This window comes from Pipistrellus kuhlii, unplaced genomic scaffold, assembly GCF_014108245.1.
Source record: "Pipistrellus kuhlii isolate mPipKuh1 unplaced genomic scaffold, mPipKuh1.p scaffold_m20_p_56, whole genome shotgun sequence".
Taxonomy (NCBI): domain Eukaryota; kingdom Metazoa; phylum Chordata; class Mammalia; order Chiroptera; family Vespertilionidae; genus Pipistrellus; species Pipistrellus kuhlii.
Window position 1 is genome coordinate 1,831,608 of NW_023425558.1, and position 24,780 is coordinate 1,856,387.

General features: G+C 68.5%; 2 protein-coding genes across 2 annotated transcripts in view; both read right to left on the reverse strand.

Annotated features, from left to right (window-relative positions):
* Positions 1-24,780, reverse strand: part of MUC5B (mucin 5B, oligomeric mucus/gel-forming) — a 62,649-nt gene that overhangs the window by 23,545 nt on the left and 14,324 nt on the right. The window contains exons 3-6 of the mRNA XM_045573788.1: positions 1,588-1,849; positions 1,377-1,491; positions 1,201-1,291; positions 450-556 (exon numbers count right to left, since the gene is read on the reverse strand). Of these exons, the coding sequence (XP_045429744.1) occupies positions 450-556; positions 1,201-1,291; positions 1,377-1,491; positions 1,588-1,849 (575 nt within the window). The remainder of the gene's footprint in view (positions 1-449; positions 557-1,200; positions 1,292-1,376; positions 1,492-1,587; positions 1,850-24,780) is intronic.
* On the reverse strand, positions 16,079-22,585 carry LOC118706935 (mucin-5AC). Its single transcript, XM_036416619.2, has 17 exons — positions 22,269-22,585; positions 21,862-22,070; positions 21,414-21,588; positions 20,902-21,152; positions 20,600-20,783; positions 20,082-20,289; positions 19,494-19,672; positions 19,255-19,342; positions 19,066-19,169; positions 18,854-18,885; positions 18,368-18,539; positions 17,958-18,059; positions 17,704-17,781; positions 17,290-17,534; positions 17,124-17,187; positions 16,921-17,035; positions 16,079-16,409 (listed from the first exon to the last, which is right to left on the reverse strand). Exons 1-17 carry the CDS (start codon positions 22,450-22,452, stop codon positions 16,127-16,129), a joined length of 2,673 nt encoding a protein of 890 aa, XP_036272512.1. The 5' UTR covers positions 22,453-22,585; the 3' UTR covers positions 16,079-16,126.

Below are 24,780 nucleotides of genomic sequence, written 5' to 3' on the forward strand. Positions count from 1 at the left end.
TGGACACCCCCTGCGCCACCCCCCCCGGCTCTGGGACACGCGTGGTCACCCAGGGAAGGGGCAGAGCCTGCCCCTGGAGGTGGCTCCAATGGAGGGGGGAGGGGAGGGCAACCCACGGAGGAACTCCCCTCCCGGCTGCAGCCCTGGCGTAAGGCTGGGGTCCTGCTGGCTGAGGGGGTCCCGAGCTTCCAGGCCACGTCCAGAGGTGGGGTTCTCCCAGCTCAGCCGAAGGGCTCCCTGAGGCCCCCAGCCTTGGCAGGACTGTGTGGGGGGTGTATTTCCACATGCAGATGGGGCACACGCTCACACAGGCTCACACACATGCTTACATGTGTGCAGTGGGCAGAAGCGTGTGGGTGCGGAGCGTGCACCCCAGAGTGGAGGCTGTGTCCTCGGCTGCCCGGCTCTAGGGGACCCTCGCCCCCCCGGACGCCAGGCGCAGGGCTCACCGTGTCCGTGCAGTTGTCCTCCGGGCCGGGCCGGGGGTCCTGGCACTGCTCTGTGGGCCCGTCCAGCTTCTGCAGGTTCCCGAACTGCAGCGGTGTCAGCCTGGCGTCTGGGAGGAGGGGGCTCCTGTGGGGCTGCACGGGGCCCGGGGCACCCAGCCCAGGACCCCGCAGGCCTGCTTCCTGCTCGGGGGCCCCCAAGGGCACCCAGCCCCCCGCCTGCCTGTCCCACCCAGGACCCCGCGGGCCTGCTTCCTGCCGGGGGGGCCCCCAAGGGCACCCAGCCCCCCGCCTGCCTGTCCCACCCAGGACCCCGCGGGCCTGCTTCCTGCCGGGGGGGCCCCCAAGGGCACCCAGCCCCCTGCCTGCCTGCCCCACCCAGGACCCCGCGGGCCTGCTTCCTGCCCGGGGGGCCCCCAAGGGCACCCAGCCCCCCGCCTGCCTGTCCCACCCAGGACCCTGCGGGCCTGCTTCCTGCTCGGGTGGCCCCCAAGGGCACCCAGCCCCCCCGCCTGCCTGCCCCACCCAGGACCCCGCCGGCCTGCTTCCTGCCCGGGGGGCCCCAAGGGCACCCAGCCCCTCGCCTGCCTGTCCCACCCAGGACCCCGCCGGCCTGCTTCCTGCCCGGGGGGCCCCAAGGGCACCCAGCCCACGCCTGCCTGTCCACCCAGGACCCGCCGGCCTGTCCCACCCAGGACCCCGCGGGCCTGCTTCCTGCTCGGGGCCCCCCGGCCCTGACCCTGGCGGTGCTCACTGTGGGCGTAGAACTCGCTGACGGCCGGGAGCCCGTTGAAGTCCCCGCAGAGCCCGCACGTCTGGTTGGCGTACTTGGGGTCCAGCTCCAGCTGCGGGCGGAGGGGCAGCTCCAGCCTCTGCAGGCCCCCGCGGACCCCCCCCCCCGGACTCCCACAGCGGGCGGCTGGCGCTCACCAGGGCGCTGTCTGCTCCGTTCCACAGGAAGGTGAGCGCCAGCCGCACGCTGACCTTGAGGTAGTCGCTGCTGCGCTCCACCAGCAGGCCGGCCCGGCTGTAGGGCAGCTGCTCCCTGGGCAGAGTTCCGGTCCCACCTCAGTCCGGCCTGGGAGGGTCCCCCGCCCGCAGCCCCGCCCCGCCCCGCCCCCGGAGTCCGCGCCGGGCTCACCGCCGCCCGTCGATGAGGACGGCGCCGCCCGACAGCTCCAGCACCAGCCCCTGCGCCCGGAGCACCACGTGGGTGATGGTGGGCCGGGCGCCGGCCAGGCCGCGGCGCAGCTGCACGTTGAAGTCCTCGTAGGCGGCCCCGCAGTGCGCCGAGAAGACGTAGTTGCAGCGGCCGGGGAAGCGGAACACGTCGCCGTCGAAGGTCTTGTAGTGGAAGTCGCCCCACGTGCTGCACACCCGGCCGCCGTGCGCCGGGCTCAGGGCTGCGGGAGCGTGGGAGGCCCCGCTGGAGCACCTGTGCCGGGCTCCCGGGGAGGCCACCCTCCCCCGGTCTGCCTCGCTCCCCTCGGCACCTCTGGCTTTCCCGACCCCGCGCCTGCCCTGCACCCCCGCCGCCCAGGAGAGCCGTCCGCGGGGCGGGCTCCCGCTGTGCCCGGCGTCCAGCTGCCCCTCAGTCCCAGCTCCACCCACACCCCTGCCCCCCAGGCTGGCAGACACCCGCCCCTAGCGGTGGGCACGTCACTCACGGCTCATCGGGGGGAGGACGGTGATGGGGGGCATGATGATGGTGCGCTGGGCTGCGGAGTGAGGGCAGGGCACTCGGGATGGGGCCGGGCCGCCTGCCCTTCCCGGACCCCCACCCTCCTCACTGTCCCCGGGGAGTACCAGCCCCCTGGGGCCAGGACTGACTGGGCCCTTCAGACAGGCTTCCCTCGCGCGCCTCGCCCGAGTGTGTACGTGTGAGTGCGTGCATGTTCACACGTGTGTGGGTGCGTGCATGTATGAGTGTGGGATGTGTGCACACTAGGCGAATATGTGCGCACATATGTGAGCGTGTGTGCACATTATGTGTGGACACGTGTGTGCACACTGTGTGGGAGTGTGTGAGCATTTGCTTGTCTGCTTTGCACCTCCGTGTCCTTGGTTCCCCCCCTCCTTGCACCCTCTCCCTGCAGACGGGCTCTGGCTCCGTCCCCCTGCTGGGCGCATACCCGTGTCCATCCTCCGACTGCCCTTGGCTGCCTCTGCGTCTGCCCAGCTGGGCTCTGCGCTGCCCTGGGGCTCTGTGGGGACAGGAGGGAGTCAGCGGGGAGCCGGACACGCCACCCCCTCCGCAGCCTGTTTGCGTGTCCGAGGCCGCGGGTGGCGGCCGCACGAGCAGGCTCTGGCCTGCGTCCCTCGGGGACAGAGAGTGAGGCTCCGCTGGGGGTCTGGAGGCGGCGGCCTTCGGCGCCTGTGCTGCCCCCCCCCCCCCCCGGAGGCTGGGACGGGCAGGAGAATGGAACCAGGAAAAGGCGGTGGCCGCTGGCCCCGGCCGCCGGCCCCCAGCAGCGGCCGCCCCACGCCCCTCGAGAAGGACAAAGACTGGCTTTGTGGGGAGGACACCGCGGCTGGAGGCTCCCAGGCGTGACTTAGCAGAAACCCAAAACCCACGACCAGAACCGAGCGGCGGGCGGGGCGGTGGGCGCCGGAGCCCAGGGCGGCCGAGTGGCCGAGGTCGTGGGTCCGCCTCCCCCCGCAGCCCCGCCGCCTGCCCAGGACTCCTTCCGTGCGTCTGCCAAGGGCCCCCTCTGGGACCCAGACCCCACTTTGTGGGGGTGCAGGGTGGGGCCCTGATGTCCCCCGTGGGGCTGGAGCCCGGGAGGGGCACTGGGCAGCCGTCACGCTGGGCTGCTTCCTGCCGGGACTCCCGGGCCACCTGCACTCTCTGGGGCCTGCTGCCCTCTGCCGTCCGTCTGTCCGTCTGCCCGCCCCGAGCCCAGACCTGCAGCCCTCCTCCCTGCCCCGGCCCAGGCCCCGTGGAGAAAACGCAGGTCACGGGCACCTCCCCCGGGTCCTGGCCTCCAGACCACAGGCGCCCAGCAGAACCTCCGTGGCAGGGACCGACCGGGCGCTGGGCCTCCACCCCCCACAGAGAAATGCCTGCCCCCGCCCTGCTCCCAGCAGTCCGGGCCCCCTCGCCACCCCCTCCCCCCGATAGTGCATGCCCCCCACAGAGCGATTCGCCCCGAGAAGAAGGAAGCGGTGGAGGTGCGGTGCTCTCACCCAGGCCCCCTCAGGGGCAGGGCCCCGGGAGCCGGAGGAGCCCGCTGAGTGGGGACCTGGCTGTGCAAAGTGCACCCCAAAGGGAGCTGGGGCGAGGCGTGTGCCCAGGCCCCCCGCCAGGTGCCACATAGGAGAGCCCGCACCTCCAGCCCCGCTCTCCCCAAGGAAGGGGGCTGGGCCAGGGGCTCGGAGAGACCACCACCCTGGCCCTGACCCGGCCCTGGCCCGGGAGAGCCAGGGGGACGCTCGGTGCTGAGCGCAGGAGGCGCTGGCACTGCCGGGCAGCCCGAGGCTGCGTCTTTTTTGTTGACAGTAAGTATTAGGGCTTCTGCCACCGAGGCCCAGGGCGAAGGGGTGCCGGGCGAGCGGCTGAGAGAGGCCCAGTGGCCAGGCTGGGAGTGGGGCTCAGACGTGGCCCCTGCTGCCAGGCCGCCTGCCCCCGGCAGGGGTGTCTCACAGCCCTGGGTGCCCGAGCTGTCGCCGCTGGCCTCAGGTGGAAGGACGAGCACCCACTGGGCACACCGCTGGGCCCTGCGGGTCCGTCCGCGGCAGGAGGCCCCGAGCGGCCTGAGGACGGTGCGGGCACACTCACCTGCCGAGGGCACCCGGAGCAGGACCAGGAGCGCCCAGGCCAGCGCCCGGCACCCGCTCGGAGGGCCCATCCTGGGACTGCGGGCGGCGAGGGGGAGTGGGCAGGCGCTGGCTCCGGGCGCGGGCCTTATGTAGCGGAGGCCCTGGCCCCGTGCCCGGCGGCCGCGGGGGCACTGCCCGCTCCCGCAGCCCGGTGTTTGCTCTCCGGGAGGGGCCGGAGCAGGAAGGAGTGCGAGGAGGAAGGAGCCTTGGCCCCGGGGCCCCGAGGCGCAGACCCCCGCCCAGAGGCCTCTGGGAACCCGCAGGGGAGGGGTGCTGGCGGCCCCTCCAGACGGCAAAGCCCTGCAGGAGGGCACCTCGGGGTCCTCCCCGGCTGCAGCCCCACCTCCCTCCAGAGGGTTGGGGTTCAGCTCCACGTGGAGCCCCAGAAGCCTGGGGGAGACCCAGAGGCGGGCCAGGGGCGGGGGGACAGCACACCCCTGTCCTGTCTGATGGGGGGAGGGGCTGGGAGGCCGAGGTCAGTGTTGCTGGCCTGCGGCGGCCCTGGGTCCCCCGCGCAGCTGGGGGTGGGTTGGCTGGCTTTGGGGGCCCGGGCTCCTGGTCTGCATGGCGTGGGAGGGGGTGCTAGGAGGCGACTCTGTGCCCCCCAAGTCCCTGGGCTCCTCTTTGTCCTCAAGTTCAATGTCCAGGGGAGACCGGGCCTCGGGAGTGGGCACTGCCTCAGTGGCCCCGCCTGGCGCCTCTGGGCATAACCCAGCAGAGGCTCCCAGCGCGGGGCCTGGGGACCCCACCTCACTCCGAGGCTGCCTGTCAGCGGGGGCCCAGACCCGCCTGCATCAGCCCACGGCAGGCCACGCAGGACCCATGTGTCCGCGTGATGTGCCCCTTGGGGCTGCTGGGTCACCTCAGCAGGGACCGGGGGCCTCTCCACAGCACCTGCTCCGCGTGGGGCCCACGGCTGGCGGGCCGGGTTTTCGGGACCCCCTGCTCCCCAGCACCCCACCTCTCCCTCCCGGGCTCATCCAGGGTCCTCCCCCCAAACCTCACACCATCCTCGCCCCTCGGAGGGAGGGGGGCGCAGCCCCCTGGGGGCAGCCGGCTCTGGGTCTGGGGCCCGCCTGTTCGTAGGGTTCGTGTCCGTCCCTGTCCCCCCCGCCCGCCCCCCACAGCAGGCGCTGGCCCCCGGGGCGCGGGACCCAGCGGGCCTCCCTGAGCACCGTCCATCCGTCCGGGAGGGCGGCTCAGGGTCCGCGATTGAGACATCCCGGATGCCGGCGCGGCCTGTTTGCTCAGCGCGTTTACCCCTTCACAGTTGAGGGAGCCGCGAACAGAGGCGGGGAGGGGGCCGGGGCCAGCGCTCCGCTGCTCCGAGGCTGCGCAGGGCGGGCGTGCCAGGAACCCCCACCCGGCCCGCCCTGCCTCCGCAGCCAGGGCCACGCAGAGCCCGGGGTGACGGATGACCCCAGCCCAGGCCTCAGCCCCCCAGCCCCGCCGTCTGCCCCCCAGCCCCGCCGTCTGCCCCCCAGCCCCGCCGTCTGCCCCCCGCACAGGCTCCGGGCAGAGGCCCGGGCGCGCTGGGTCTGGCGTTTCTGGGCGCCGGCGGTGTGCCCAGCGCCGGGAGGGTGGCCGTGGACCTGCCTCAGGTCCACTCGGAGCCCCCTGCCCGGCCCTGGGGTGCTGCCTCTGGAGGCTGCATGGACGGGGGGCCCGGCAGCCTGGCCTATCTCCCACGGGCCCCGTTCCCAGGGGGCTGAGGGCCCAGCAGTGCGACCAGGGGGCCGTGAGCCAGACACAGCCAGGGTGGGGGGGCCGGCAGGGAGGGGGTGACCCAATGTCCTGGCATCTTCCTGGTTTCCACAGAGATCCTGGCCCTGGCCGGCGGCCCTGGCCTCCCCCTCTGCCTCTGCCTCCTGCTTCCTCCTTCCTTCCAGCACCTGGTGCTGAGCAGAGGGGGTGGGGGTAGGGGGCTGGGCAATGGGGTCTGAGGGACGGAGAACCCGGGCCTGTTCCACGGAGCTCAGGATGCACAGCGCCCGTGAGGGCGGGGGAGGCACCTCGGAGGGTCTCCGGAGGATGGTGGCTGGGGGCGGGTGACAGCTGAGCCGAGGGAGGGGGCAGCGGGCAGGGCCCTGGGCAGGGACCACCTTGGCCATTGGAGGGTCTGAAGGCCCTGATGCGGCTGGGACTGGCCGGTGGGGGGGAGGCGGAGCCCGGGGGGGGCCCTAGGTCGGGGGAGAGGTCTGGGCTTGCTCTGAATTCGGGGGAGGGGCAGGTATTGGAGCACTTACTAGGGAAGCAGGAAAACCACAGGAAATGGCTTTTTGTAGTAAAACGAACATCACAAAGCCCGCCATTTTATTTTTTATTTTATTGATTTTTTACAGAGAGGAAGGGAGAGGGATAGAGAGCTAGAAACGTCGCTGAGAGAGAAACGTCGATCAGCTGCCTCTTGCACACCCCCTACCGGGAATGTGCCCGCAACCAACGTACATGCCCCTGACCAGAATCGAACCCGGGACCTTTCAGTCCGCAGACCGACGCTCCACCACTGAGCCACACCGGTTTCGGCAAAGTTCGCCATTTTAACCACGTTTAAGTGCACGTTTAGTGGCGTGCGTAGGTTTGTGGTATTAGGACTTCCACCCAAACCGAGAACATGGTTATTCTCCCAAACTGAGAACCCATTACACACGGCTCCCCCTTCCCCCCGCAGCCGGTCCCCACCACCCACGTCCCGTCTCTGACCTCCTGGGAGGGGGTCACGGTGTCTGAACTTGGGGTCTGGCTCTCCCCTCAGCTCAGTGTCTCAACATTCAGCCACGTTGTAGCAGGTGCAGCATTCCCTTTATTATTATTATTATTATTATTATTATTATTATTATTATTTTATTGATTTCAGAGAGGAAGGGAGGGAGAGAGAGAAACATCCATGGTGAGAGAGAATCATGGGTCAGCTGCCTCCTGCACACCCCCACTGGAGATTGAGCCCGCAACCCAGACATGTGCCCCACCCAGGAATCGAACCCTGAACTCCTAGTTCATAGGTCGATGCTCAACCACGGAGCCACGCCAGCCGGGCTAACATTTATTAGCTTGGTGTTTGTTTGTCTTTTTTGTTTTTTTTTTGTTTTTTTAGCATAAGCTGCGGTTTATCATGAAGCACTTCTCATGTTCCCGTGAGAAGGCGTGTTCTGTGTTTGGCGGCGTGCTCTGTGTGCACAGGCTCGGTGTAACGGTTTACAATGCTGCTCACAGCCTCCACGTCTCCGTTAGTCCCCTGTCCGGTGGTTCTGCTCGTTACTAAAACGTGGTGTCGAAATCTCCAACTAGGACCTAAGAGCAATCATCTTTCACGTGGATTCTGCCGGTGTCTTCTGAATGGATTGTGGGGCTATTTTGTTTGATGCATATAAGGGTTAAAATGGTTACATTTTGCCCTGACCGGTGTGGCTCAGTGGATAGAGCATTGGCCTGCAGACTGAAGGGCCCCAGGTTTGATTCCGGTCAAGGGCAAATGCCTGGGTTGTGGGCTTGATCCCCAGTAGGCATGCAGGGGGCAGCCAATCCATGATGGTCTCTCATCATCGATGTTTCTAATTCTCTATCCCTTTCCCTTCCTCTTTGTAAAAAATCAATGAAATATATATGAAAAAATAAAATGGCTACATTTCCCTGTTGAACTGACTCTCAATAAATAATACCTTCTTCGTCTCTCGTTACTTTTTTAAACCTAGGGCTTCTTTCGGCTGGTCCTTGGTGGCCATTTCCTCAGACGTCCTTTCCCAGCATGTGACGTGGCTCCGCTGTGTCTTCGCGCTGAAGTGTGTGTCCGGGGAGGACTGCGCACGGCTGTGCATGGCTGCGTCACGTGTTCCTCCCGAGCCCGCAATCCGCCCTTGGACGCAGGCTCCACGTGACGTCACCGCTGAGGGCAGCCTGCCTCTGCCACGTCCCCCTGGTCCTGCCTGTTCCCTGCCTCCGTGCCCCCCGTGGAGGCCGTCACTGCCTTCCTGTGCACACATTTCTATCTTCTTCACATTTCTGTGCTCATCTTACAGGCGTGTTCTTTGTGGTGATCGTGAGGTGACATACAACACCCTAACGTCACGCCAGTCCAGTGTGAGTTGACGTAACTTCGGTCGTGTACAAAAACGCTAACCCCTCCCTCGTGTTGCTGTAAAAATGAGCTATTTACACCCGTGTTCCCAATTACACAGGTTTACCGTTACCTGTATGCATGTATTTCTAAGTCATGGAGCAAGCAAAAAGTGGAGTTGCAACCAGGAATTACAGTGGTAGTGGCTTTTATATTTGCCCACACACTTAGCTTTATTGGGACTTTATTTCTTCATGTAGCTTTAATTACTGACTCATGAGCCTTCCAACCCAAAGGGCTTTTTAAGGCACGTCTACAGAGTCCGTCTGGTGGGAACAGACTCCCTCACATTTCGTTTACCTGGAAACGTCTTCATTTCTTTCTCATTTTTGAAGAAAAGTGTTGCCAGATATAGAATTCTTTGTTAACTGTTTTTTTGTTTTTTGTTTTCCTTTCATTGCTTCAAATACGCCGCCCACAGCCTTTCTGCATTCCAAGGATTCTAACCATAAATCGGCTAACAGTCACACTGCGGGTGTCTTGCAAGTGGCACATAGCTTCTCTCTTGCGTTGTTGTTTTTTTAATATTTATTTTATTGTTTTGTTTTTTTACAGAGAGGAAGGGAGAGGGACAGAGTTAGAAACATTGACGAGAGAGAAACATCAATCAGCTGCCTCCTGCACACCTTCTAGTGGGGATGTGCCCGCAACCAAGGTACATGCTCTTGACTGGAATGGAACTTGGGGCCCTTCAGTCCACAGGCCGATGCTCTATCCACTGAGCCACACCGGTTAGGGCTCTCCTGGCATTTTTAAGATTCCCACATTGCCTCTCAGCAGTTGGCTACAATGCATGTCAGAAGGCGCTCTTTGAATTTGTCCTATTGGAGTTTGTTAAGCTTCGTGGAGGTTTTCAGCATTATTTCTTCAAATAATAGTTCTGTCCCTCTGTCTTCTCTGCTGGGACGGTCATTATACGTATGTTGACCTGCCTGATGATGTCCCACACTCTCGTGGGCTCTATTCACCTTTCTCTTTTTTTTTGTTCCTGCTCCTAAAACAGGATACTTTCCATTGTCCTGTCTTCCAGTTCATTACATCTTTTTTTTTTTTTTTTTAATATTTTATTGATTTTACACAGAGAGGAATTGAGAGGGACAGAGAGTTAGAAACATCAATGAGAGAGAATCATCGATCAGCTGCCTCTTGCACCCCCCTCCCCCCTCCCACTGGGGATGTGCCCGCAACCAAGGTACATGCCCTTGACCGGAATCGAACCTGGGACCTTTTTAGTCCGCAGGCCGATGCTCTATCCACTGAGCTAAACCGGTCCTGGCAGTTCATTACATCTTTCTTCTGCCTGCTCAAAGCTGCGTTGAACCCCTCGAATTAATTTTCCATTTCAGTCGTATTTCTCAACTCCTGTGCGTCTTTTCAGAAATAATTCCCACCTCTCGGAGAACGTCGCATTTGGTGTGTTCACGTTCTCCCTGATTTCCCGTTTCCCTTCCCTCTGAGCTTAGCTAAGACAGTCGTTTTCACGTCTTTGTCTAGTCAGAGTGACGTCTGGACTTCCTCGGGGATGCTTTTTGTGAAGTTATGTTGCTCCTTTGAATGGGGCGTATGTGTTTCTTATAATAAGGCTTGTGGTGGTGCTGGTGCTGGTGCTGAAGGCCGTAGCTGAAGGCCCCTGTGGTTTGAGACAATTCACACAAAGACCATTCCTTACGGTGGGTGATGGCCGAGGCCTCTGTCTTGTTGGTCGTGTTTAGCTAAGGTTTTGACAGTGAGCGTGCACATCAGCGGCTTCCCCAGTCTCTTCAGCCTGGCCCAGTGCCCTTCACCCTTAGGCAGCCCTGCCCCCCCAAGGGCCCCGCCCGGTGGAAGGAGATGGAGGGCACCAGCATGTGGGCTCGGGGTCCCGGCTGGATCCCAGACTGGAAGGAGCGAGCGTGGGCAGGACAGTGGGGCTGGGGCTGGGGTGTTTGACTCACCGCCGTCCCCCCGCGGGACCTGGCCTGTTTCCGGGAGACGCGAGCCCACCTCCTTGGGGTGAAGGGCCAGGGCTGTGGAGGCTGAGAAGAGCCGGCGGGCAGAGCGGGGAGGTGGGTGCAGACACCAAGCCGACAGGAGAGGAGGGGGCAGCGGGCAGGGTGCCCCGGGGCAGGCAGCCCGCTGTCCCTGCAGCTGACCCAGGAACGTGACCTCACAGGACAGCCCATGTCCTCCCGAAGGCCCACGTGGCGACTGCCCGTGGCCGGCTGGAGGCGGGGAGCAGCGGCCCGGCCGGACCAGACAGGGACCCCGCCGTGAGCCATGGACGGGGGCGCGGGGGGCGGGGAGGTGGGAAACGGGAGGTGGGAGAGGAACCCGGGAGGGAGGCCTTGATGGAGTGAGGGGGAGAGGCAGGGGCAGGGACTTCCTCCATCTTCTGGGCGCAGCCGCCTGAGATGTCAGCGGGTCCCCCTTCTCTGCCCCCCATCCTCCCCCAGCCCCGTGACTGCCCTGCAGGAGCAGCCCCCGAACAGGCCGGGTCCGCCGAGCTGCCAGGGCCCCCTCGACAGGAGTGCAGCCAGCGCAAGGGGGCGGCGGGGGGGACGGTGTGGGGGACGGCGGGGGGGACGGTGCGGGGGGACAGCAGGGGGGACGGCGCGGGGGACGGCTTGGGGGACGGCGGGGACAGCAGGGGGGACAGCAGGGGGGACAGCGTGGGGGGGACAGCGTGGGGGACAGCGGGGGGGGACAGCACGGCCCCAGCGGTGGCGGTGTGGACTGAGGCGGCGGCCGGGCAGCCCCAGCCGTTTGCTCAGGATTAAGCTGGCCCAGGGGCCTCTGCCTGGGGCCCTGGCGGAGATTAACCAGTGTCCGCCGGCAAACAGACCCTCCCCTCCCTCCAGGAACCCCCGTGTTGGCTCAGCAACCGCAGCCTTGGCAGCGGGGCCGTCGTGACCCCTCACAGCCGGGCTCCTCCCGTCCCCCTCGGCGCTGAGAGGCGCCTGGTACAGAGGCCGGTGGCCCCCATTCACGCCCAGCCCCGCCCGCTGCCCCGGCCCATCCGCCAGCCTCTGCTTTCCTCTGTGCCAGGGCGTCAGCAGCTGCCTGCAGCCGGGCGGGGGCTCAGGAAGGGGCCTGGGCCTGGAGACTGGGCGCGAGTCACCCCATTCACAGGCCTGACTTGGGGCACATGAGACTGAGCCCAGGGGATGGGGGCCCGGGCGCCGCTGACACCTGGGGGCCACGTGGGGGCCAGCTGCCACGTGAGGGGCTGCACCGGGGCTGGCCTCCGGGACCCCCTGCTCCTCGGTTGCGGAGCGGAGGGCCTGTGCCGCTCCCAGAGGAACCGGTGGCTCTGAGCCTGGCACGGGGGCGGGGGCGGGCAGACCCCTCGGCCTGTCGACGGGTGGTGGACTTGACCTCCCACCCCTGCTGGTGGTGCCAAGTCCCCCGCTGGGCTGTTTGCCTAGGAGGTGGGGCGGGCCTGTGTCCGGCTGCGTCAGCTCCGGCCGTCCTGGGGGCCGGCCCCCACCCTCTGGCAGCCCCACCCAGGCAGCCCTGCGGGCCCCGACGAGGTGGGTCCCCAGCCCCAGGGCTGATCCGGGCCTTTGTCCCTGTGTCCGGCTGGCTCCCACCGCAGTCCTGGGCGACTTCGGTCACGTCCACGCTCCCTGCCTTAAAACACACTTCCCTCGGGACCGGGACACACGGCTTTGCAACAGCAGCCCTTCATGTGTTCTTTATTTTTTAAATATTCTTTCATGGAGTCAGAGAGGAAGGGAGAGGCAGAGAGAGCGAGAAATGTCCATGAGGAGAGAGAGCCAATGACCGGCTGCCTCCTGCACGCCCCCCACTGGGGAGGGAGCCCGCAGCCCGGGCCTGCGCCCCGACCGGGAATCGAACCCTGAGCCCCTGGTTCCACCGCGGAGCCCGGCCGGCCAGGCTTATGCTTATTTTACTTTGTTTCTCTTCTGGTGTGGCCCTCCGGGGGGATGGCGGCGGCGGTGACCGAGGGGAGAGCAGGAGAAGGCCCCTCTGCAGCAGCCGGCCACCCCCTGGCCTCCAGCCGCACTGCTGCCCACAGCTGCTGACACCCCTGCCCCTCAGGCAGTCCTCTGGCCCGGGTCCTGAGCGGCCCTCCCCCCTCCCCCCACCCTCCCCCACCCTCCCCCCACCCTCCCCGACGGCTGTGAGGGCCGTGTAGCCGCCTGGGTCCGACCACACCTGCCGCCTGCCTCACCAGCTGGTCACAGCGCCCCCGCCCCAAGCCCCGTCCCCCCTCCCCGGGGAGTGGTCCAGGCCCTCCTCCCTCTGCCCTCCCAGCACCCCTGCCCGTACCCCCACCCCCCACCCCGCTGCTCTGCCCGTCACCCCAGCAGCAGGATGAGAGGCTGGCCCTTCCGGTCCCCAGTCAGGGTGCCCGGCATCCCGCCTCCCCCCTCCCCCTGCCTGGACGCCCCTCGGACCCCAGCCACGAGCCCAGACCCCGCCCTCACCCCACGCCCCTCAGGCCCTTCTGCTCGCCCACAGCACGGCCCCTGCGCCTGCGGCTCCCGGAGCCCCAGCGGGGGTGGGTGCCCTCGGGGGCCACGGTGCACCCCCGGCCCGAAGGTCGCTGTGCCCCCAGGCGCCCCCCTCCCCCGGTCCCAAAGGAGGTGTGTTTTAAGACAAGGAGTGTGGACGTGACGGAAGACGCCCAGGACTGCGGGTCGGAACCAGCTGGACACAGGGACAAAGGCGCCGGACCAGCCCTGGGGCTGGGGCCTGTTCTTCCTGGTGGCGGGCAGGATATTTGAGTAAGACTCTGACGTTGCAGATTCCACAGTGCGTCTGCCAACTCCCTGCGCCCGCCCGCCCGCCCGGTGGGAGCGCTGCCTGGTCAGGGTCGGCCGGCCCCGCCCGCCCGCCCTGTGTGGCCGCCCCCGCTGGGCCGCCGGCTCAAGGACAGGCAGCGGGCCGGGGAGCCGGGGGCGCGCTTGGCGGCTCGGTCCGGCCGCCCACTGACCGTCGCCGTCCGCTCCCCGCCCTGGCTTTGCTGCGGCTTCCCGCCCGCGAGTGTCGCCGCCCGCAGGCCCGCTCCGTCCCGGCCCCCGGCGCACCCCCGGCGGGCGCATGTGTCCAGGGGACCGGCCAGCACCTGCCCGCCCCGCGCCCAGGCTCCTCACGGGTCCCCACGGCCCTCTCTCTCCTTGGGTCTGTGCCCCAAGCCCTCTGAGGTCACCATGCCCACCTCTGAGGTCACCATGCCCACCTCTGAGGTCACCATGCCCACCTCTAAGTTCACGGTGTCCATTGCTCTGCCCCTCGGCCAGGATGTGCCCCAGACCCCTGTCTGTCTGAGAGGCCACCCCTGCCCACGGCCCAGGCCATGCCCATGTGTGCCGGGCGTGCAGGCTCAGACCAAGCGGCCTCTCCGGGGATTGGGGCCGAGTGGAGGCCCCGGTGCCAGGTGTCCCCACGGGTGGGCGCTGACGGCCAGGCCGGAGGGGGCTCTGACCAGCCCACACGGGCACGGGCTTCCCGCTGAGTGGGCATCTTGCCCGGGATGGCCCCCAGTGAGACCCCGGGGGCAGCCACGTGCCCGCAAGCCAGGTGGTAAGTGTCCCCCCCCCCCCCCCCCCGTGCCCAGCAGAGGGAGGCCGGCCTGGCCCGGAGGAGCCACAGCGAGGCGGGCGGTGCGGGGGCTGCGGGGCCGTGCCCGGCTCTGCACCTCTTTCCGGGAAGCGTCACTTGCATAACCTGGGGGGGCTGCGGCCGGGGGCGGGCAGGGCCGCTCAGTTACCTCCTGCCGGCCCGGGTGCCAGCAGGAAGGCTGTGCTGGGCGGGGATTAGTCAGCCTTGGCGCCCAGCCCGCCCATGAGGAAGGGGCGGCTCGCCGACACCCGACCCGCGCAGGGGGCCTCTTGGGCTGCGGGTCAGCGGGTCACTGGGCCAGCAGCCCCCAGGCCTCAGGCTGGGACTTCCCGCCGGGGAGGGGCCCTGCGCCGTGGCCGGCCGGTCCCTCACTCCGCCTCCTCCTGCGGGAGGGGCTGCCTGGCCGCGCCCCGACCCTCCCGTCTGCTCCCGCCGGCCGGGCCCCTGCAGGAGGGTCAGGCTCAGGTCTGCTCCACTGCCTGCAGCCGGCACACAGCCATCAGAGGGGCCCTGGGGGCCAGGCCGGGGTCCCAGCACTTCCTGCTCAGGCCCAGCCTCGGAGGACAGGGTGGCGGGGGTGGGAGAGGCAGCGTGAGCCAAGTGTGTGGCCACAAACACCCAGCCTCTCCCTCTGCCCTGAGACCCGGGGCCTCGGTCCCTCCACAGCTCAGCCCTGCCACACCCCGGGCGGCTGGCCCAGACCCCAGGACATCCGTCTGTGCCGGGACGCCGGGACCCCTGGCTCGGCTCCCGCAGCCCAGGCCTGAGCCGGAGGCGCGTGGCCACGTACAGCCCCCGTGGCGAGGGGGTCCTGGAGACGAGGGTGGTGCCTGGTCAGTCCCACCTCCGCCCCCGACTCAGCCCAGCTCTGCCAGCTGAGGCACTCGATGGGGGACGGAGCCTGGGCATCTAGCCCCAGGACAGGGCTGGGCACTGCCCACCAGCTGGGGCCTCGGGACCGCTCCCTGTGCCTGGGCTGCGCGCCCCCAGCCGGCAGCGCCAGCCTCAGTTTCTGTTTGTGACCTTGCTGTCCCGGAGGACGGTGCTTGGGCCTCCTTCGGCCCAGAATCTTCTCCCGGCTCCCCAGCCCCCTGCCCGGGTGTCCGCGGGACCCTGAGCCCGAGGGCGGCCCGTGGCGGCCCCCAGTCCTGTCGGCCAGCCCGGAGGCACGCGCCCCCAGCACCACCATGCACCCAGCACCATCAGCTGTCGGTGGGTCTGCGCTGAGTGTCTCCTCCCCACACGTGGGACCCCCTGGCGTTCCTGGTGGGCCCAGCCTGTGCCGGGGCTGACCTCCGTTCCCTGTCCCCACGCTCAGCCTCCCACAGCGCCCCGTACCCCCGCCCCCGTGCAGCCTTGGGGAGCGTGCGGATGGGGTGTCTGCACCTCCCCTGGCCCCGGGGAGGGCCGGGCTTCAGAATGTGGGCGCTCCCAGGGCGAGGCTGCGGCCTGCAGCTGAGGGAGGAAGTGGCAGGATCAGGGCCTCTCACCCTCTGCGGGGCATTGTCTCAGAGTGCCTGCAGGGGCACACATGTGGGCACACGCATGCTCGTGTACACACTTACATGTGTATGCATACACACGGCTATGAATGCATAACACATGCACACACATCATATGCACATGCTCATGTGGTTATGAACACACATGTACGCACATGCTCATTGGTACACACACACACACACACACACACACACACGTGTGCGCGCACACATACCCAGCTTGCATGCATGTGGTGGTGGGTCGGGAAACTTGGTGAGGAGGAGATGGAGCCCTTCCCTAGAAATTTCCACCCCAGGGGGCCCTCTGGTGCCTGACGTGGCCAGTGGGTGGGTGGACAGACGCGCCCTGAGACTGGGGGCTCCCCCCCGCCCGCCCTGAGGCTGACGGCCCCCTCCCCTGCGCCTTCGGAGCCGCTGAAACACCACACAGAGCCGGGCTTGCAAAATGCTTCAGTGTATTTCCGGAAGGACGGGCCTTCCCGAGGCCCAGGGCGGAGGTGGGGGAGGCCCTGCCTCCCGCAGCCCCAGCAGCCAGCCGCGTGGCCAGCCACGTCGTGGGTACCGCCCCACGCCAGGCCCGCGTCTGGGAGCGGCCGCTGGACTGGGCCCCGAGGAGGCCGCCAGCCCGGGCTCCGGCTCCGGCTCCGGCCGTGGGGCTGGGTCCAGGGGGCTCGGGCTCAGTGGGCAGGGAGGCGCCCCTCAGCCAGGGGCAGGGCGGGGGCCCCCCGGCTCCAGCGCCCGCGCGCAGGGTCCCGCCTCTGCAGGGGCGCCGGCTCCTCCGGGCCCAGGCCCCCGCGGGCGTCGCAGCGCTGGCCCACGCAGCCGCACTCCTCCACCTGCGTGTAGCTGAAGGCGCGGCGGGAGCCGTCCGGGCAGCGCAGCGTCACGTTCCGGGGCGCGGCCCGCAGCTCCTGGCAGCAGCGGCAGCTGTGCTCCAGCGCCTGGGCCTCCAGCGAGTACCTGCGGGCGGCGGGGGCTCAGCCGGGTGCAGCCCGGAGCCGCGCACCCACCGCGCACCCACCGCCCGAGGGGACACCTGCTCTCGGAGGCACCCCGGCCATCCAGCAACAGCCACGGGTCTCCCCTCCCCTGGCTGGCCCGGCCGGCGTGGCTCAGGGGCTGAGCATCTGTGATGAGCCCGGAGGTCAGGGTTCGATTCCTGGTCGGGGCGCGTGCCCGGCCGCTCCATCCCCAGTGGGGGGCGTGCAGAAGGCAATCAACCGGATTCTCATCACGGATGCCTCCCTCCCGCCCTCCCTCCCTCCCTCTCCCTTCCTCTCTGAAATCGATACAAGTATGTTTTAAAAAATCACCCGCAGCTGGCCTCAGGGCCGGGGGGACACACGGGCTCAGGAACCCCAGCAAGCCGCCTGGGTCACGTGATTCCTAACGGCCGGGGGCCTCGGCCTCCACCCAGCCCACCGGCACCCCTGCCCACCCCCGCGACCCGGAGCGGGCGGGGCTCACGTACACGGAGGCGGTGTCCCCGCAGTTGCCCTGGCAGTAGGCGAGGCGCACGGGGCCCGAGGAGCTGCAGCCCTGCAGGCGGATGACCTGGAGCCGGTGCTGGACGGCGCAGGTGGACCCTGCGGGGCGGGCGGGCGGGCGGGCGCGGAGGTCAGGGCGGCCCAGGCTCCCGGATCCCCCCCCCCGCCCCCGGGGAAGCCCACTCACGGTTCTGGGGCTGGGGCGGCGGGCACGCGAGGCAGCAGCCGTCCTGGCTCAGCCGAGCCTGGTCCTGGGCCAGCAAAAAGGGTGCCGTCAGCCGGGCCGGGGCCAGGCTCAGACGGGGCAGGGGCCGGGGGGGAGGGGGGCGGACGGGGGCAGGCCCCGGACTCACCGCCGGGCAGCTGAGCGGGGGGCACGCCTTCCTCGTCGTCACCACCACGGGCCCGTCCTGCTGCCGCTCACACTCGTGGGTCACACAGCGGTTCCCCGGCTCCGACCAGGTCTCCCCGGGCTGCAGGGCCCCCGCTGGTGAGTGACCGTCCAAGGACCTCCAGCGGAGGGGGCCCTGCGTCTGTCTGTCTCCCGCTGCTGGCCTCCGAGGGGGGCCCTGACAGGCCATCTCCCCGGCCCCGCCCTCTCCGGCGCTGGCGGGGTGGCCCCGGCTGTCTGCGGCACCCCCTCCTCAGGCTCTGGGGCTGGGGCGGCCCTCAGCGGCTCGGTCTCAGGGTCAGAGCCCCCAGGCTGCTCCCCCCCCCAGGAGGTCACCGTGTCCGGGGCCCGGCCAGAGAGACAGACGGGGCCCGGCCGCGCTCAGCACGGCAGGCGCTGAGCTCCAGGGTGCTCACCTGGTGCAAGGTGCCATTCACGCGGCAGGCGGTCCAGACTGTTGGGAGGAGACAGCAGCTGCGGACCCGCCCTTGTGCCCTGCACCTCCTCCCCTCCCCCTTCACCCGCCAGGCCCCTCCCCTGCCCCCGGCCTCCTGGGCACACACAGTGCCCACGCTCATCACCAGTGGCTCCTTGTAGCTATGCCGGAGCTGGGGGTGCGAGGACACTCACTGCATTGCTGGCGCGGGCAGCAGGCCCCCTCCTCCCGGGTCAGGACCTGGCGGGTGCCCTCGGGACAGGCCGGGAGTGCCGGGCAGTGGCTGGAGTTGCAGACTGCGAGGGGGGAGAAGGCTCAGACCCGGAGTGCGGTGCCTAGGGGTCTCCAAGGTGCTGACTGCCCCGTGGGCGGGGGCGGGCTCTCCAGGGGGCGCTGGCTGCCCCAGGGCATGGCCTCCGGGCAGCCTGGGCAGGGAAGCCCCACCCTCCCGGGACACCTGCTGGGGTCACCGATAGGCCACAGCAGGGGCGGGCACTGCCTGTCCTCCTGGGCTTTCCCCCAGGTGCCAGTGGCCACCCCGAGCTGGTGCCAGGACCCTCGGCCGACCTGAGGACGGCGGCCCCCCCCCCCGCCCGAGGCTCACCGCAGGTGTACTGGGGGCAGCACTGGCCGGCCTGGGCGGACATGGGCACAGGCACAAGTCCGGGCTCGGGGCAGACGGGGGGTGGCGGGCAGGGCTGGCTCCGGCAGCTCATGGTCCAGGTCTCGGGCTCGCAGGTGCACTCCTGGCAGTCGGAGCTGACCGTGTGGCCGGGCTGCGGGGTGCGGGGAGGCAGACGTGAGCCCCGGCCTCCGTCCCCTGCCTGTCCGCAGGCAGCCAGAGGCGGGCGCGGGGCCGGAGGGAGGGGCTTTAAAAGTGCGTGGTGCCTGAGGCCCCGGGGCCCCGGTGACCAGCTCCTCCTTCACCTCTTAGCAAGCCGGAGGGGCCCCGTGAGGATGGGCCTGGCCAGCACCCACACTCCCCCAGGGCCGAGGGCTCCCCATCCTGCTGGGACACTGTGGCCCCTCGCTGGCCCCGCTCTGAGCCTCTGGCACTGAGAGGAAGCCCGCCCCCAGGGCCCACACTCACCTCCACGGGCTCCCCGTGGGGCCCCAGGCACCCTGCAGGGAGAGACTAAGGTCACTGCCGGGCAGCCACGGCCCCCCGTCTCCAGGGCAGACCCCGGAGACCGGCAGGCACAGGAAGCCCGGGTCTCGCTGAGAGGGCGTTTGGGCCGAAGGCACACCCCCCTCACCCCCTCCCGGGCCCCAGCCCGCAGCCCCAAGCCCGGGGGGACGTACGGGGGCAGCCCGCGGGCACGCAGACGGTGCTGCTCTCGCTGAAAAGCGTCATGCCCTCCGGACAGAAGCAGCCTTCGGTGGTGGGGCCGGCGTCCTGCAGGGCCCTGGGGAGCAGAGGGAGGGTCGGTCTGGCCCCTGTGCCCTCCACCTGGGGTCCTGGGGGCACAGGAGGGAGGGGCAGGCACGTACACGAGGCTGGCGCTGTCACCCCCGTAGCAGTAGGAGGGGTTGGAGGGGCCGCAGGCCTGGTACACCTTGTCCTCGGGGCAGGTGAAGGCTGTGCCGGGAGAAACACCACGCCTGAGGGCTCTGGCTGAGCTGGACCCCTGCCGGCCCTCAGCCCCCCCCCCCTCGCACCCCGAGCCCCCCTTCCTTCCAGGAGCCAGTGTGCTCTGCCCGGGTCCTCCCCGCCAGGCCCCGGCACTCACGGCAGGTGTGGTTGGTGCGGCCCCGCCAGTCGATGCACACGCCGTGGGTGGCGCAGAGCGAGGCGTACAGCTCCAGGCCCGAGCACACCACGTCGGCGTGCGTCATGTGGCAGTGGTCGAAGCCACAGCCCAGGTAGTACGGCCTCGGGGGGATCACGGCGTGGCACGGCTGGAAGACGCTGCGGCACAGGGCGCGCTCAGGAGCCGCCCCTCCGGCCGCCAGCTCGGCTTCCGGGGACGGCCGGCGGGGGGCCGAGCCCCAATGCCTGCAGCTTCGCCCTTTCTTTCCGCAGACTCCCCCACGGGCTCCCCTCGCCCGGCCAACCTGGTGTGGCTGAGGCAGGTCCACAGGGCCTGGCCCGGAGCTCAGAGCGCCCGCCCCGCCCGGCCCTGCGCCCCGCCTGCCAGCGGCAGCAGAGCCCGGGGGCCGCTCTGGTGACCCCCACCGCCAGCCCAGGAGGCAGTGCTCCTCCCCACCGGGCCCGCCTCCCCGGGGGCCCGCAGGCCACGTCTCCCCACCAGCCCGGAGGGATGGGGTCCCTCCCCCCTGCCCGCCCCGTCCCCCCACAACCACTCCCAGAGTCTCACTCGCTCAGAATCAGATCGCAGATTGGCGAGGGCGGGCACGGGGCAGGCGGGGTCGTGGGCCCGACGGTGGGGCGTGTCCGGGGCGGCCCATGGCAGGACGGCTGGTCGGGGTTGGTCACCTTCCAGTACCCGGACATGTCAGAGCAGGAGGTCACCACCGCGCCGCCAGGGAGGCGGCACTCGTCCTTGGGGTCGTTGGTGCAGGTGCCTGGGGGGGGGGGGGGGCGGGGGCGGGGTCAGGCAGCCACTCCCACCCTCCCGGGGCGGGTCCTCCACCTGCACTCAGAGGTCCCGACCGCCCTGCGCTTCCCTCAGCTCCAGAAGCGGGTCCCGGACAGTTCCCAGGAGGGTAGGGCCGGGGGTGGGGGGTCCCCCGCAGGCTCAGCGCTCAGGGCAGCTGCACCGGGCCAGCACCCGCCCTCCCAGGGACTCGCAGGGGGAGCGCGCTCCAGCGGAGCCTGTCAGCGCATTTAGAGGCGGAGGGGCTGGTCCCGGGGCGGCGGGGCGGCGGGGCTCACCGCACTGGCCCTCCGTGTTGTTGGCGAACTTGCTGAAGGGCACCTCCACCGAGAAGATGAGGCCCGTGAACATGACCTGGACGCCGATCTCGGGGATGCTCACGAACATCCTGATGCCGACTTGGGAGACGACGAGGCCGCCTCTCCTGAAGCCCGGGCTGACCACCTCGTTGTTGAAGATGATCTGGACGGGCACGCGGAGGGGAACGGGACGGCCGTCAGCCTCCGCCCCGCCCACCCGTGGGAGGCCTCACCTCATTGGTCACCACCCAGCGCCCTGCCCACCCCGTGGGAGGCCCCACCTCATTGGTCATCACCCCGCGGACGGGCTTGCGGGTGAGCACGACGCGCTCCTGCCGGTACTCCACGATGATGGACTGCGGGCAGGACAGCCCGTCCTCGGCGTCGCAGAAGTAGTTGTCGATGAGCACGCGGAAGTGGCCGTACACGGGCACGATCTGCTGCACCAGCACGTACGTGCAGTTGTCCAGGAACGTGTAGTAGGTGCCGTCGAAGGTGATGTAGTGGGGGTCGCCCCAGCCGCTGCACACACCTGCGGGCGCCAGCGGGGCCTCAGCGGGCCGGCGGCTCCCCAGCCACCCGGCCCTCCCAACGGGCACGAGGGGCAGCCGCGAGGCCTGGGCTCTGAGCCGCCAGGTCATCGGCCCGCAGTCCGGGAGGAGCCTGGGCGGGGCAGCTCCGCCCCGGACACCCCGGGGGATGCTGGGCCCACCAAGCCACGGCCTGCTGCGGGGAGCCCTCCCTGGTGTCGAACCCTGTCCCTGCCCATCGGCCCGGCGGCCCCCTGGCTCACACTGGCACTGGTAGTGGTGGCAGCAGCCATCCTCGTCGGGCACCTTCAGGGCGGGGTAGCCGTTGGCGCAGGCCGGCGGGGACACCTCCGGGCACGGCAGCGGCCGCAGGGAGATGACGTTGTTGCCCTCGCAGGTGGCCTGGGAGCAGTTGGGCATCGGCCAGGTCTCTCCCGTCTGTGGGGGCAAAGACAGCTGCAGGTGCCGGCCTGGCCGGCGGCCACCCCCTCTTCCCGTCTCCGCCCTGCTCCCCACACGCCGGCCACCCCTCTGGACGTCTGTCACCGAGACAGGAGGGCCTCCGCTCCAGCCCCTCCTCCGGCCGCCTGTGGACGGCCCGCGCTCGGCCTGCGAGGCCGGTCACCGCCCATGAAGCCACCGCCGAGTGGCGAGGAGGCTGGGGTCCCACGGCAGCCCAGAGCCCCCCAGGAAGGCGGGAAGGGGAGGTACCGCTCTCGGGGGCACAGCACTGGGGCAGCCAGGTACGGTGACAGGCACAGGGGTCGACGGGGAAGAGCCAGTGTGGAGGGTCGCCAGGGTCACAGGTGGCGTGCTGGTGGGACAGGCGTGGTCCGTCTGTCGCACCACGTGGCAGTCCAGGCTGCACACGGAGTAGTAGCAGTGCCCGGCGAGGTCCGCCTTCTGGTATATGATGGACCCTGCAGACAGCGGGACGGGCGTCAGCGGTGCCGGGAGGGCGTGGGGGGCGGATGTCCATGGATAGATGCCGAGGGCGGCCCTGGGGGAGCGGGGTCACGGGGAGGCGGGGTCACGGGGCCCGTGTGCGGGTCGCACGTGGCTGTTGGGGAAGGGGACCGGGCGGGGCAGCGCGCACCGCGGCCGGGCGCCGTCCCTACCTGCAGGGTACAGCTTGTGGGACACGCTGCAGTAGCACGGCGGCACTGACGGCGGCACCGGAGGGACCGCGGAGGGGGAAGCGGTGGGCGGGGCCGTGGTAGAGGTCACAGGGCGGGTCCCGGAGGCCGGGCAGCCGGCTCGGGGCTCGCAGCACAGCACGCGGACCTCGTAGTTGAGGCACATCTTGAACCTGCCCGGCTGGTCGCGGTTGCGGCACACCAGGCCCTCGTCCAGGCGGCACCGCACCACCTGGCCCAGCCTGGCGATGCTGATCCCGGGGAAGCTCCGGGCTTGGCACTCCAGCTGGGTGATGTACTCGGGCCGGCCGCACACCCTCTCTCCGTGGCGGACGATGTTGCCGTAGGTCTCCGTGTCTCCCCCGTGGGGCCCGGGGGACGGGAAGTCCACGTCGAACCACTTGGTCCACGTGCACTGTCGCTGGCAGCTGGTGGTGCCCGGTGTGGGATGGGTCGTCTGAGGTGCAGGAACAGGGGTTGTGGCAGTTATGGGAGGTGAGGTGGTGCTGGTTGCGGGCACAGGAGTGCTGGTTGTGGGCACAGAGGTGGTGCTGGTTGCGGGCACAGGAGTGCTGGTTGTAGGCACAGGGGTGCTGGTTGTGGGCACAGGAGTGCTGGTTGTAGGCACAGGGGTGCTGGTTGTAGGCACAGGGGTGCTGGTTGTGGGCACAGGAGTGCTGGTTGTAGGCACAGGAGTGCTGGTTGTGGGCACAGAGGTGGTGCTGGTTGTAGGCACAGGGGTGCTGGTTGTAGGCACAGGAGTGCTGGTTGTAGGCACAGGAGTGCTGGTTGTGGGCACAGAGGTGGTGCTGGTTGTAGGCACAGGGGTGCTGGTTGTAGGCACAGGGGTGCTGGTTGTAGGCACAGGGGTGCTGGTTGTGGGCACAGGGGTGCTGGTTGTAGGCACAGGGGTGCTGGTTGTGGGCACAGGGGTGCTGGTTGTAGGCACAGGAGTGCTGGTTGTGGGCACAGAGGTGGTGCTGGTTGTAGGCACAGAGGTGCTGCTGGTTGTAGGCACAGGGGTGCTGGTTGTGGGCACAGGAGTGCTGGTTGTAGGCACAGGGGTGCTGGTTGTAGGCACAAGGGGTGCTGCTGGTTGTAGGCACAGGGGTGCTGGTTGTGGGCACAGGAGTGCTGGTTGTAGGCACAGGGGTGCTGCTGGTTGTAGGCACAGGGGTGCTGGTTGTAGGCACAGGAGTGCTGGTTGTAGGCACAGGGGTGCTGGTTGTGGGCACAGGAGTGCTGGTTGTGGGCACAGAGGTGGTGCTGGTTGTAGGCACAGGGGTGCTGGTTGTGGGCACAGGGGTGCTGCTGGTTGTAGGCACAGGGGTGCTGGTTGTGGGCACAGGAGTGCTGGTTGTAGGCACAGGAGTGCTGGTTGTAGGCACAGGGGTGCTGGTTGTGGGCACAGGAGTGCTGGTTGTGGGCACAGGAGTGCTGGTTGTGGGCACAGAGGTGGTGCTGGTTGTAGGCACAGAGGTGGTGCTGGTTGTGGGCACAGGGGTGCTGGTTGTGGGCACAGGAGTGCTGGTTGTGGGCACAGGGGTGCTGGTTGTAGGCACAGGGGTGCTGGTTGTGGGCACAGGAGTGCTGGTTGTGGGCACAGGGGTGCTGGTTGTAGGCACAGAGGTGGTGCTGGTTGTAGGCACAGAGGTGGTGCTGGTTGTGGGCACAGGGGTGCTGGTTGTAGGCACAGGGGTGCTGGTTGTGGGCACAGGGGTGCTGGTTGTAGGCACAGGGGTGCTGGTTGTGGGCACAGAGGTGGTGCTGGTTGTAGGCACAGAGGTGGTGCTGGTTGTAGGCACAGAGGTGGTGCTGGTTGTAGGCACAGGGGTTGTGGTGTCAGGAGGAGTCCTCGGGGAGATGGTCCCATCTCCGTCTCTGCACACGTAAATCCACTGGCAGCACAGGATCCGGATCTGGTAGTTGTAGCAGATGGGCGGCAGCTGGTCCTTGTTGAGGCACAGCAGGCCCTGGCTGTCGCTGCAGACCACATTCTGCCCCAGCTCGGCCAGCGGCGTGTCCGGGAAGCGCTCGGCCCTGCACTCCACCTGGCGGGGCCGCTCGCAGAACCTGTACCCTTTGGATCGCAAGTCATGGAAAGTGTCAAAATCCCCGCCGTTGATCCCAGGCTTGGGGTAGCTGCCATCCAGCCACTCGGTCCAGCTGCAGGACTCCTGCCAGCAGGAGGGGGACCCTGGGGGTGAGGTGGAGGGCTCCGTGGTGGAAGCTGGCATTGGGCTGGGGGCTGAGCGAGTTGTTTTCACAGGGGAGGTGGTGACAGGGGCGGGGGAGGAGGTGCCTGGGGCGGGGGAGGCGGTGGTGACAGGGGCTGTCGGCGCGGAGCTGCTGGTTGTGCCGGGGACGGCAGGGCCCGGGGAGCTGGGGCAGGCGCGAGGGGAGCAGCAGAGCACCCGGATGTGGTAGTTGTCACAGAGCCCCGAGACCTGGTCCCTGTTGTAGCAGGTCAGCCCTGCGTCCGGGCTGCACTCCA

Excerpts from the sequence above, each read along its gene's own strand:
- LOC118706935 (XM_036416619.2), bottom strand. The coding sequence starts at position 22,452 with ATGTGCCTCAACTACGAGGTCCGCGTGCTGTGCTGCGAGCCCCGAGCC. Across the intron at positions 19,673-20,081 it reads TGCGATCTGATTCTGAGCGA|CGTCTTCCAGCCGTGCCACG; the intron begins GTGAGACTCTGG and ends CCTGTGCCGCAG. Across the intron at positions 18,060-18,367 it reads CTGCCCCCAGTACACCTGCG|TCTGCAACTCCAGCCACTGC; the intron begins GTGAGCCTCGGG and ends CCCCCCTCGCAG.